The following is a 13,539-nucleotide window of genomic DNA, read 5'->3' as shown; positions in this document are numbered from 1 at the left end:
GGACTTTAAAACAGGTTCTACAGATGCACACACTCCACTACCTCCTCCTTGCAGCATTGTGTAGCCTTGCAATGATTCAGATAAGAGTCATTTGCTTTCAATGGGGGTGACAGAAATTCGCAGCTGTACTTTATTCACTAATCACATATCAAAATATTCTGCCAGGCCACAAACTGAGCAGCTGAGGACAGGCTGCTGGACCACACACAGTCTGGGGGCCTTGTGTCATCCTACTGGTTGTTCTCCCTCGTTTACTCTGTCTGAAGACTCCTAGCACGAACAAAACCTACCTGCCGTAATGGTGGTTTAAAAGATAAAACACACACAGGGTGAAATCAGCTGCTTCAGTCACTTGTCTGTAAATTCCATAATAAGGCAGGCAGTAGTGGACTGACTGTATAATGGAATGACTGTATTAGCTTAGAACAGACAAGATGAAAGTGTATCTCACACCCTTTTCTTCAAACACTAATGTTTTCTTGGCTGCTTCCATCCTTGTTTCGTTGCTTCCATACTGTCTTGCTGCCTTGTTTTCCTTCTCATTCTGTCAGTTTCAGACTGAACAGACAGACATTTTGGGTTTATTCCAAAGTGTATGTTTAATACAAGACTACTGTATGGCTCCAAGCAACATCATTATGAAGCACGTACATACACACAAGGAGCAAAAAACAAACCAGAATGATTGAACTCATATGGACTGAGAAATTGCACAGCCTCTAATGGATTAGTGTTTGATCACGTAAGGCCACATTCAGTCTGCAGTAGCCTTGCATGAAAATACATAGCCCTGTTTTAAAATTATGCAGCATCACAATTTATCTTCTCACTAGTAAGCAAAGAACTCACAGATTTACCTTGAACTGAGACCTGGTGACTCAAGAAACTCAGCTATTGTTACTCCGCCAAGGAGGTGGAGCCTCAGCAGAGTTATGTGACGATTGGCATTGGTTTGTCTGTCTGTTTGTCTGTTAGCAACATTACTGAAAAACGGACAAACGGATTTGGATGAAATTTTCACGAAAGGTCAGACATGACACAAGGACCAAGTGATTTGATTTTGACAGTGATGTGGCTTATAGTCTGGATCCATGTAGTATTTGTTAAAGATTTCTGTATCATTGCGAGATAGCGGTACAGCGGCACTGTAACTATGACAACAAGCGAACATTACGTCAGCTGCCTGCTGATGATCACATGATTGCAATCCTACAACAAATCAACCATTGCGGACTTATCGGGACTTATCCATCGGAAATGATACAGGGAATAATTGATTAAATTGTTAGGGTGTTTCTGAGTCTCATCAATTCCCGCCGCCCGCTACATATTTAGGTCACACGTTTCGGTATCCATGCATAATGTACACATGCATAACACGCGCCTGTGCTCAGCACAAGGTAATTTTGTTTGTGGGTACATTTATATTAAATGGCCACATTCTGTGATGCCGTGATTTCTGCCACGAATTTTTTCAAGATTTCAGCTGTCGGAAATCATACGACTGAGCAGCCTTGGCAGAGTACTGCACTCTCTGAGTGCTTTTCTTGTTTTAGATTGTCCCCAACTTCAGAACACAGCAGCTCAACTTCTGTTTTTAGCAGACAACACATTATCCTAATGGTGACTTCTCTCCACTGCTTTTGTTAAATCACTGATTATCACTGACTTCAGTCCCCACTAAGAATGAAATGTCCCTTTCATCTCACACCACAGCTATTTGCAATTGCATATATTGCTCACTGACAATTTATATCAAATGTTTAAAGAGCTAGATTTGTCACTCATTTGGCATCAGTATAATATTCAGGTCATTCTCTACACAGTAGACTATTAATTATATATTGCCTCTTGTTAACTGCAACATCACTTTCACATTTAAAAAATAGGCTGCAACAAATACACTAGTCTGTCTGTTGTCCACAGAAAAAGAAAAGTGGTTACAGTCTGTCTTACACAAGATCATCATGAATGTATAAAAATGCTTCTGTTCATGCTAAATTAACCACAGCAGTAAACCATTAAAAGGTCATCAGTCACAGTAAGCAATCATTAGGATATTTAAACAAAGAACACCCACAGTTTTATCCACACAAAGAATGGCTAAAATCATAGTGGCATTCCAGTGGACTCTTCTAGGAGTGTGCCAATAAATGAAATATATGGTTTAGCAGCCATTTTCCTTGGTATAAGATTTATAATCATGAGCAAAAGTTCATGATGAAAGACGCACAAATGCTGAGTGATGTAAAAATATTTAAGCAAATGGTGCCATCCAAATGTAGTCTGTGTGCGTGAAAAAAAACAGTGTATTCTACGGTCAATGTAGCCAGTATTTCACAGAAAAACAATATCTCAAGGGACAACTACAGTTTATTTCCACTTGGTGTTTTCCCCATTTATCTGCTGTCATACTAACTTTGCACTCTGCAGTGGAGAGATAAAAAGTGGTCGCACAAAGCAGCCTGCGAGCAGTGCATACAGGGACAATAAGTGTAGGCTTCCTTCACATTTTACTTGAGTAATTATAAACATTTGTTTTCAGTCTAACTGAAAGTAAACAGAAATTACCTGCTCTGAATGGAATGGATCATTTGTTAACTAGAGATCTCCATCCACAGATATTAGCGGATGGACCAAATCATTGACATCTTCCTTTTTTTTCACTTGCACACAGGTTGATTTTAAAGGCCCTACAAGGGTCCTTTAACTTCTTTAGGATAATTAGACCTCTGCTCAATAAACCAAGAACAATGATAAGGTGCAGCTCCTTTGCTATAACAGCTGCGGGAAGCTATTTTCACACCAGACACATTGACAAGTTGCAGTAGTAAAGCACAGGTGTAAATAATAAAGAAATTACAGCTGTATTCCATTTTGCTGATTCACTTTTAGGCTCCTGGCGTTAAGGCTGACTCACTGTTGTGTCTTACCAGGACACATGAGTAGAACAGGATATTTGTGACACAGAAATAAAAGCACAAGTGTAATTAATAGCCTTAATGATGTCTGGGTTCCATTAGGTATTCACTTAAGTCATGTCAGCCAGTTAGCACACACAATACCAAAAGCCTTACTAACTGGAATGCAGCCCCCATTCGTGTTACCATTTACATCAGCGTTTCTGTTGGAATGGCCTGGCAAAGAAGACCTGTTATCATCTGAATTTAACAACAGTGAAGTTAATAACTCTATGTATTGCTGTTATATGATAAGCACAAAACCACATTGCTTAAGTTTCACCCAAATCAAACCCTGTCTGTCGTGGAACTTCAGCCTGTTATGGTTTGTAACGCAAAGACACTCTCCAGAGCAGGGGTGTCAAACATACGGCCCGCAGGCCTAAACCGGCCCACCAGAGGGTCCAAGCTGGCCCACACTGCAAAGTGTAAAAAAAAAAAATTACCGAGAAGACATTAACTGCAAATTGTAACTGACACATTGGTTTGATCATAAAGTATTATATTGCTCAGTTCCAGATACCTGTGACTAACTGTTTTGTGCTTTTGCAGATACACTGTGATCTGTAAGTTGTAATGTGTAAATGATAAACTGAGGTATAATGTTGTTGAAACTGAACATTTTTGTCAATTATTTTTCTTTCAGGTTGTTCATAATGTTTTGCACTGCATCTGCCATTATATTACTTTTTCAGTTCTCTGTTCTTTTGTTCGATGCTGCCACTTGCAGTTTTTTGTGCATTTTTTTGGAAAGATTTATATTCATGTCTTTTACATCACTATTTAGTTTTTTTTCTTAACTTATTTATCTTGCATGTTTAAAGGGGATAAAGTCATCTGGAATTCCATTGTACACTGTATATAATGGCAAAGTTTTCTTATCTTAAAAAGACAGTTCATTCAATGTGAACATTTTCAGAATGCACTTTTTTGTACTAAAACAAATGGAAAAAATTGGAGTTGTAGTTATTCATAGGTTATTATGTTGTGATTTTACTGGTCCAGTCCACTTGAGATCAAATTGGGCTGTATGTGGCCAGTGGTGCCATTAATTTTAAAAAAGCCTCGGCTATGCTTGGTTAAAACTGGGTGGAACTATAATGCAATGATGTGAGGTCACCGTACCCAGTGAACTAGTAAGAAGCCTAATGGTCCATTCTTACAGCACATGTCACTATTTAAAGAGAACTGATCTCAAGGTAACCTTGTCATGATTCTAAAGCTTCACCAAAACTCTTCACACTGCAGGTATCACAAGAAACACACTTTGATTACTCCATTTTTCATAGCTGTTGGCTGCATATAAAAGACAGACATAGCCTCCAGGTCTGAAAAGTGAAGCCAGTGCACAAGTGCCTTAAATCTGCATTCTTTTTAAAGCCAGCTGGGGGCAACTTGTCTGGTTGCAGAAAGAAGTCTGACTGTATAGAAGTCTAAGAGATAATTACCATACAGCTCTCTTAATTTGTAACTTCAGTAAATCTTTTCCTAATAAATTTATGGTCTCAATCACTACTTTCAAATATTTTGGAATACAACAGTGTTTGTTTTGTAACTTTTTTTCCCTCTTTAGAGTAAAATAAGACAATAAGCACTGTTGTGTCCTTGAATTCTCAGTCTGATCCAAGTGGTTAAACAGGTGGCCCGTGACTTGGCACTTTACAGTGGCCATGGGTTAGAATTTGCTGCAGGTCCTTCCCCTACAGTTCTCCCTACCTTCTTGTCTTACTCTATACTATCCTGGCTAATTTAAAGCTGAAAGGCAAAAAAAAAAAAAAAAGCAAGATGACAGTCTATTTCTAAACTCAAGCCCTGAAAACAGTAATGCACAAATCAGTGGGTAACACCATGATGGTTATATCCATCAGTCTATACACATATCTGTAGAACAGGTTCAAGCAGTTGGGACTTAAGTTTCTGATCTTGATTGGCTACTCACTATAGCCCTCAAGATGTCAGTTCCAAAAAGCAGGGATTCTAGATTTTAGATTTACACATGTCCAACAGGAACAGTCTCACAGACTGAAGTAATTTTATGTATATGAAGAATGACGTGCAGTGAAAGCAGGTCTGGACAGGTGCAGCAGAGGAGGGTCAGTCAACGCAGCCTCCCACATAGGAGAGGCCTAATCAGGCAGAAGTAGTGAAAACAGCAATGTGGGTATCCCAAGAGTGCGCAGGGCTTATAGAACTGCTAACAGATAACCGTGTTTCTTGTGTGACGTTCCTGTATACTTTATTCCTATTTTCAGCTTACTCTACTCTTGGAAGACAACAGTACAGCAGTGATTCAGTCATACTTTACAAGAAATACCTGAGCCAGACCAACAGAATACCTACTCTTCTGTTCTCTCACAGAGCATAGAGTGAATACTGCCTTTGAGTTCAGAATAATTAGGGTGCATCTGGTATCCAGCAAATGCAGTCAGGCAATATCATCAGTATTAATTTGATCCAAAGACAGACATAGTCCATTTAACGGGTGACACACTGTTTGACCTGCACAGTGAGAGTGCAAGTAAACTCTCAAATCAACACTGTCAACTCCAATTAGTGTCAGAGAGCAGTCAGCACCTCATAATAAAGACACATGTATTTTGTGCTGCAGAACACTGAAGGAGAGACACTCTTTATCCTCTGCTAACTGGAGAATCACCTTGTACATCAGGATGTATATCCTTTAGTGCGGCATACAAGTGTCCAGCTGTTTGCGTGTAACTTTTAAAATCTTTTCTGAACTGCCTGGTTTGTGATAAATCTGCCAGAAGTCATGAAGTTCATTGTCATTCACCAGCAGCCAACACTCCTCCCTCCTGACCCTGATCCAGAGCCTCTTACCCGGACAGCTTCATGAGCTGCTCCTGCTCGCTCTGCCTCACGGCTGCTTGCTGCTGCGGGACTGCGGCCGCTTGGTTCCCCATCCTGCGGGTCCGGACCGGCCCGCCGAAGTTGGCGGTGAGCTCCACGTTGTATGTGTGCGGCTGCCTGTCCGGGCCGTGTCGCGTCGAGATGGAGCTGACTCGAACTGAACCGTCCGCTCGGGCCGACCCTGGCCCCGGCCCGGGCTGCAGCACATACAGCCTCCTGAAGCCGCTCTGAGTCTTCTGCCGCTCCGCTGACACACGAACCGGAGAGAGTACCAGACCGAGGGAAAGCAAGAGGCCGAATGTTCTCCAAGCCATGTCCACACCGACGACAAAGTAAAGAAAAAGTTAGCTGGAGTTAGAAAAATGTCCAAGTTGTGTAAAAACTCCTCTCAGTTCTTAAGAGTGAGAAAAACTTGTGTGTTCCTGAACATATTCCTGTAGCAGCCTCCGACCCGGTGTGCCAAAGCACCGAACAAGCTAACGGTGGCCCAGAAAGTCGTTGTGAAAGTTTAAATAAAACAGGGCATGTAATGTAGGAATGTTGCTCTGGTGTAGTTAGCTGTCTGTCCGTCTGTCTGTCTGTCTCTGTCTGTCGCTGAGCCTCTCCGGCTGCTGCAGTCTGACTGGCTCTCAGTCAGCAGCCTGAACTCCAGAAAGTTTCTCTGTTGGAGGTGAGCAGCAGCCTGCCTCCAGACGTGACGTCAGGAGGGGGAGCTACACCAACCCCGACAACGTTTGCTTCTTGGGGCCCAAGGGTGTCAGGGGACCCGTACCGAAGCACACACAGGCTCACTGCCTGGCCCACCTCAACACCCACACACACATTCTCCGGTCGGGCCTCTGTAAGGTGATACTGACTTCCACTTTAAATGAGCGAACTCTGAAACTTAGCAGCAGACTGGCTTTATTCCACAAATATCACAGCAGAACGGGGCCTGAGTCACTCCTCAGCAGGTGGCAGTGATGGAGGCCCAGCAGTAAATATTATTAATGTTGTGATATATTGAGTCATATTAAAATCATCATGTTAGCACTGGTCTTTTCTCTCAATAAGGCTTTGGCTGTAGTAACAGAAATGTGGGTACATTATCAATCATGTCAATTTATCTTATCTTGTTTATCTTGTTTTATCTTTTCTTAACTTGTTTTATCTTATCTTGTTTTATCATATCTTGTTTAACCTTTACTTAACTTGTTTTATCTTATTTTGTTTCATCTCATCTTAACTTATTTTATCTTATCTTGTTTTATCTTATCTTAATTTGTTTTATCTTATCTTGTTTTATCTTAACTTGTTTCCTCTTAACTTGTTTTATCTTGTTTTATCTTATCTTAATTTGTTTTATCTTGTTTTATCTTATCTTAATTTGTTTTATCTTGTTTTATCTTAACTTAACTTGTTTTTAATCTTTTCTTAACTTGTTTTATCTTGTTTTATCTTAACTTGTTTTATCTTATCTGGTTTTATCTTATCTTACAGTTTCCTAATTACAATTATATGACTGCATTTCTAGCATCCTTGTAATTCATGACATACCAAACTGGATGACTAAGGGAGTACCCCAACCTTATCACCCATTACTGTCTCTAACTAAAAATGCAGTCCGACAGCTGCAATCGCTAAACTACTGATTCTCTGCTGCAGATACATTTTGTTGACCTGTTAGAGCTAAAAATGAAGCAAAGAGAAGTAGCAAAGGCTGCAGTTCCTCAAAGGGCCACTTGAGGCTGGCTCCAAAAGTGAGTCAATCTCCACAGACCCCTGCAGCTAAAATGAACAACTTTACAGTGGAAGCAAACATCTTTAGAGCCTGCTCCAAAAATAGTTTTGGTCTGTATTGCTAGTTTTCCTGTTTGTGACAATCGTAGCGAGGTGAATTTTAAAATACCTTACCTGTTTAAATAGTATTAAGGCTGAAAGTTATGCATAATTAAGGGTGTGGCCGCTTTAAGTGATAAATGGGTGCTGATATAGGAATAGTCCATGGCTCTGAGATATTTGCAAGGCCTGCCTCAAATCCACCTCTTTGTTGATTTTTGGATTAGCCAGGAGATAGGAGGAGTCAGGCAATGCCAAGATGGCAACACTGACCTTCAGAACCACTTATCAGTTTACCTTTGGGTTATGTGACAGAGTCTGTCTTTGTGTATGTGTATGTCTATCTTTATTTGCAGTCATTGCCATTTTGCAAACATTAATTTGAATCATACAGCAAAAAAATAAATAAATTTATTTAATAGGCAAGAGTTTCGAACCCAAAATTTGAGACCCAAACGATGATAATATCTGAAGGACAACCTGTGATGACATCATATGTGGGAATGTCTTATTTGACAGGGAAAAATCATGGACTCAATTAAATATTTGCAAGAAGGTGCTATAAGCTCACATGTAAACAATACATGATCACATCACATTGCTTAGTTTTCCTAGTCTTGCAAAACCTGCCTCTTATCATTCTGGTAGAGTGGGAAAAGACTGTTGTGTATGTATTTCTTTAAACCAATCACAATCGTCCTGGGTGGGCCTAAGAATGGGATGCACTGAAAGGGTTCCCAAAATAGTAACGAGGGAATTGTTTTGGTGAAACATTTGTACGTAGGGAGGCGAGCACTATCATTAAATGGATAATTCACAGTACCAGGGCTGCCTTGCTGTATGATCCAAATCCTCTGCAAACCTTGAAATTTCCAGAGAGGAAGGTTGCTGCCTGGAGGTTGTTGCTGCTGTTTATCATACTTAAAGGTAACACTAAGATAGCAAGAACAAAACAGTGTGACATGCATTGCCAATACAATACATCAGCTTATACTCCCAGTTTTCATCTATTAAGTCAAGCTAGGGTTTTCCTGACTGGTCAAGACAGTTTGCTGAAGTTCAAACCGAGAATCAGAATGGGGAAGAAGGGGAATTTAAGTGACTTAGTTGGTGCGAGACAGGCTGGTCTGAGTATTTCAGAAGCTGTTGATCTACCGGGATTTTCACACACAACCATCTCTAGGGCTTACAGAGAATTGTCTGAAAAAGAGAAAATATCCAGTGAGTGGCAGTTGTGAAGACCAAAATGCCTTGATGATGTGAGAGGTCAGAGGAGAATGGGAAGACTGGTTGGAGATGATAGAAAGGCAAGAGTAACTCAATTAACACTTGTTACAACCAAGGAATGCAGAATACCATCTCTAAACATCCAACCTTGAAGAAGATGGACTACAGCAGCAGAAGACCACACCAGGTGCCACTCCTGTCAGCTAAGAACTGGAAACTGAGGCTACAGTTGGCAAAGACTCAGCAAAGTTGGACAATAGAAGATTGAAAAAACGTCTGGTCTGATGAGTCTCAATTATAGCTGCGAAATTCAGATGGTCAGAATTTGGTGTAAACAACATGCAAGCATGGATCCATCCTGCCAGCTTGTATCAATAGTTCAGGCTGATGGTGGTGGTGTAATGGTGTGGGAGATATTTTCTTGGCACACTTTTGGCCCCTTAGTACCAGTTGAGCATCATTTAAATGCCACAGCCTTCCTGAGTATTGTTGCTAACCATGTCAATCCCTTTATGACCACAGTGTGCCCATCTTCTGATTTCTAATTCCAGCAGGATAATGCACCATGTCACAAAGCTCATATCATCTCAAACTGGTTTCTTGAACATGACAAAGAGTTCACTGTACTAAAACGCCTTCCACAGTCACCAGATCTCAATCCATTCTGCAGCAACTGCGTGATGCTATCATGTCAATATGGACCAAAATCTCTGAGGAATGTTTCCAAAACAGTTTTGAAAGTATGCCGCGAGGAATTAAGGCAGTTTCGAAGGCAAAAGGGAGTCCATCCTTTCACTATTTTACTAGCAAGGTGTACCTAATAAAGTGGTATAGTACAAAGTAAAAAGTATATATATATATATATATATATATATATATATATATATATATATATATATATATATACATATATAATTTTTCAGTCATGTGTCTCATGTATGTCTAGGAGAACAAATACACTCCACCTTGCTGCTGCATGTTATTAATTCAGCTGTCTGCACATGCAGAATATTACCTCTGATATTCTCACATGCCCATAAATGTGACCTGAAACATATTTTTACACTTCATGTCTGTATTTCTAGGTTTTATGTGCAGAACGATAGTGAGTGCTTCCATTTAGTAGGTGACCCACAGGTCAGGCCTGATTCCATCCTGTGTGGACACACAGAAGGAGCATCTGAGCTGTTGCTCTGCTAACACTGCATCCTCTATGTAGACATACTGTAAGCCAGTGTGTCATAGGACCTTGTTCAGTACTAAAAATAGAACATGCTCACCAGACCCTGATATAATCTTTTTGGAAACTTTTCTCAAATTAATTTATTATTTCAGTATATGACAAAAACAAACCAATCGCATCCATTAAATCTATTACAAATTGTGGAATGTCACTGAAAAATTTTATGGAATGTGATGCAAATTTAGAGGTGGGGAAATTGCATATGAATTTCAACCTTTGTTAACTCCTGCTTGATCCTGGTGTCTTCAGTAGGCACATATTTCCACTGTATTCTACTTCCATCCATCCATCCATTATCTATACACCGCTTAATCCTCACTAGGGTCGCGGGGGGGAGCTGGAGCCTATCCCAGCTGACTCGGGCGAAGGCAGGGGACACCCTAGACAGGTCACCAGTCTGTCGCAGGGCTACATATATAGACAAACAAGCACTCTCACATTCACACCTATGGGCAATTTAGAATAATCAATTAACCTCAGCATATTTTTGGACTGTGGGAGGAAGCCGGAGTACCCGGAGAAAACCCACGCATGCACAGGGAGAACATGCAAACTCCATGCAGAAAGATCCCGGGAAAGCCGGGACGCGAACCAGGGATCTTCTCGCTGCAAGGCGAAAGTGCTAACCACTACGCCACTGTGCAGCCCCCCTGTATTCTACTTTACCTATTTATTATGATTAATATTTATAATAACTGTAATGATTTTTAATGTTACTCATATTGCACAGTGTTGTATTCTGTTTTGTTCTGCACTATATGTCAAATTATTTCTGATTTGATCTCATGATGGTGCTATTGTCTCACTGTTAAAATTAATAATACAGACACAGTGATGAAGAAGCCTGCTTTATCATCTTATTTCTTGTCACAGTAGCATGATGGTACAGCACCTGGGTTGCAGGCTTGGTGCAGAACAGCATTTTCTTTGATGTTTTAGGGTTTTTGATTATTTTGACACATAGTTGCTTTGCCTGCCTCAACCCTGCAACTATAAACCCACAAGCCAGGACAAATGTCCATGTTGGGAAGCCAGATGATCTCACAGAAATCTTTCTGTCCTGGAAAACGTTGACCTCCACCCACTGTGGCCACAGCTGCAGAAAAGAGAAGTGATACACTGATGAGGATCGTAAAGTCTTGAAGTCTTTAATTTTCTGCAAGGTGCTTGAGAGTCACTTTTCAGGCTTTTCTGGCTTACTTTAGATCCTCCCTGTCATAATACTGTAACAAACAAACAAAAAGACACAGTGGTAGACAACAATGCATGCTGCAGCTCCTATACTGGCATGAAACGAGACAATTTCCCAACAATCAGAGTTTTACAATAGAATCTTTAGATGAAGAGGCAGTCTTTAAAGACAGTGGAGGGTAACACTGCTGCTGTAATGTGGCCAGCAGTACAATATTTGGGTAATTTTATTCTGGCAGCCTTCAGGTACATTGTTCAACATGAGTCACTGCATGAAGCTTCAGGGCAGCATATCATATCTAATGAAAATGCTTGTGCCTCTGCCTTGGTGTGAAACTGACTCATTTACAGTATTTACACAGTAGCCGGAGCTCAGGTGGTAGTGTGGATTATCCACTAATCAGAGGGTCAGCTGTTTGATTCCCAGCCCCTCCACATGCCGAAGTACTTGAGCAAGACACAGAACCCAAAGCTGGTCCTGAAGGCAACCTACCACCTCGCATGGCGTCTGTGCTTTAATTGGTGTGTGTGTGTGTGTGTGTGTGTGTGTGTGTGTGTGTGTGTGTGTGTGTGTGTGTGTGTGTGTGTGTGTGTGTGTGTGTGTGTGTGTGTTACGTAACACATCTCATTTTCCTGTGAAAATAAAATCATAATTACATGTGGAATTCATTTTAGCTGAGAGCATGATTAGCTGGCTTCATCAAGTAGGAGACTTGACTGTTTTGTTAATATCCCATTGCTTTGTTAAAATCCTGGAGCTGGCTTTGTAAATGCAGAAATGACCATATTGTACTGTACGTTTAGCAGTTGTATATTAGCATTACAGGATACCGAATACCTTTAACAAAATACAGAACATCAAGAATCTCTTATCCGCAACTCTTTGACATGTACGTGTAAGTTTCATGAAGAAAAGAATTAATAGTGCTCCTGAGTCCTGTAGAGCATCAAATAAACGGACACATTCCATGGAGAAAAGTGAATATGAGCAGACACACATCTGTTCTGGAGAAATTCCATGCACGTAGCTGTCTGACAGGTGCTGTGGTGTAAATTCAGATGTATGTCTGAATTTTAACATTTGGTATGAACTCCTTATGTGCTCATGTACAATCTTATGAATATGGTCCAACTGCTGTGACTTGTGGGTCAGAAACACTATAACTGGAACAGTGTAGCAAGAGTTCAATAAATAGCTTACATCTGATGTGCATGTGTGTCGAAAAAGGCCAGATACCAAAAGGACATTGGCTTACTGAATATAAATCTCTTACTTTTAACTCTGTAATTAAAAACAGTAATTTGTGTGATTCCTGTGTCTGATCATTTAAAAGCAGAACCAAGCCATTCTGTTCATATCAGATAATATGCACTCTGAGTGTCAAAACAGTAAAATTATCATCCCAAAAGATGTTGGGGAATTTCATATTGTCACGGAGCAGGTCAGAGGCTGACGTGCAGATGATAAAATACAGTGGACAGATGGTTGAAATGTAAGTATTTATTTAGAATGAAGAATGTCTTACAAAATCACAAATATACTGATGATGGGAGAGGGTGCTGACATGACTAGGGAAGACAACGGATGGACGACAGCTGGGAACTACAAAAGCTGAAAGTTCAAAGAAATGGCTACGGAAGCCCAGACTGGACAAAATAGTAGAGCACAAACTATCAAACAACAGACAGACTAAATCTTATAAAATCGAAGATATTTGAACTGGGAGACTAACCAAGACTTTGTATACTCCACCCAATGTAGGAAAATTACAGGCTGGACATAACAGGGAAAATGCTAACAGTACATACACAAACACTACTATGCTAACATGGAGTACAGAACAGAGTGCAATCTATACAAGACAAGCTGAATCTTCACTACAAGCCCATGAGAGAGTAGGGGAACTTGCCTGGCAGTCTGACGGCAGAGGGACTGAGAATGGAGAACGCGTGTGGCGTGGCAGCAATGTATATGGTTCCCAGGTGAAGGATCCTGGTGGTGGGTCTGGGGATTGGATTGGAGCTGACTGGGTTGAAACTGGAAAGGTAGCAGCGGGGAACAAGACAAGTTAGAACGGAGCACTCACAAACCAAAAATGCAGAACTTGGCCTTGAGTTGGCTAACTGGGTTGTTAAATGATCTGGCAAAAGCACACTTGATCTTGATTTTCAGTGTGAATACAAACTGTCAAAGCGGGGCCTCACGATTCTTCTGATTTTCTGGGTTTTAAG

General features: G+C 40.7%; 1 protein-coding gene across 7 annotated transcripts in view; it reads right to left on the bottom strand.

Annotated features, from left to right (window-relative positions):
• The window catches only part of ltbp1 (latent transforming growth factor beta binding protein 1), a 164,489-nt gene extending 158,008 nt beyond the window's left edge, over positions 1 to 6,481 (bottom strand). For 4 of the 7 annotated variants that reach the window (XM_023296177.3, XM_023296186.3, XM_035942162.2 and 1 more), the window contains exon 1: positions 5,799 to 6,481. In XM_023296177.3, the coding sequence (XP_023151945.2) occupies positions 5,799 to 6,142 (344 nt within the window). In that variant the 5' untranslated portion in view covers positions 6,143 to 6,481. The remainder of the gene's footprint in view (positions 1 to 5,798) is intronic. The other 3 variants (XM_023296191.3, XM_023296202.3, XM_023296211.3) reach the window with 1 other exon arrangement.
• Between the last annotated feature and the right edge of the window lie 7,058 nt (positions 6,482 to 13,539).

The sequence above is a fragment of the Amphiprion ocellaris genome, chromosome 16 (assembly GCF_022539595.1).
Source record: "Amphiprion ocellaris isolate individual 3 ecotype Okinawa chromosome 16, ASM2253959v1, whole genome shotgun sequence".
Classification (NCBI taxonomy): Eukaryota; Metazoa; Chordata; class Actinopteri; family Pomacentridae; genus Amphiprion; species Amphiprion ocellaris.
The sequence above is the reverse complement of the archived record's forward strand: the minus strand, read 5'-3'. Positions and strand labels throughout refer to the sequence as shown.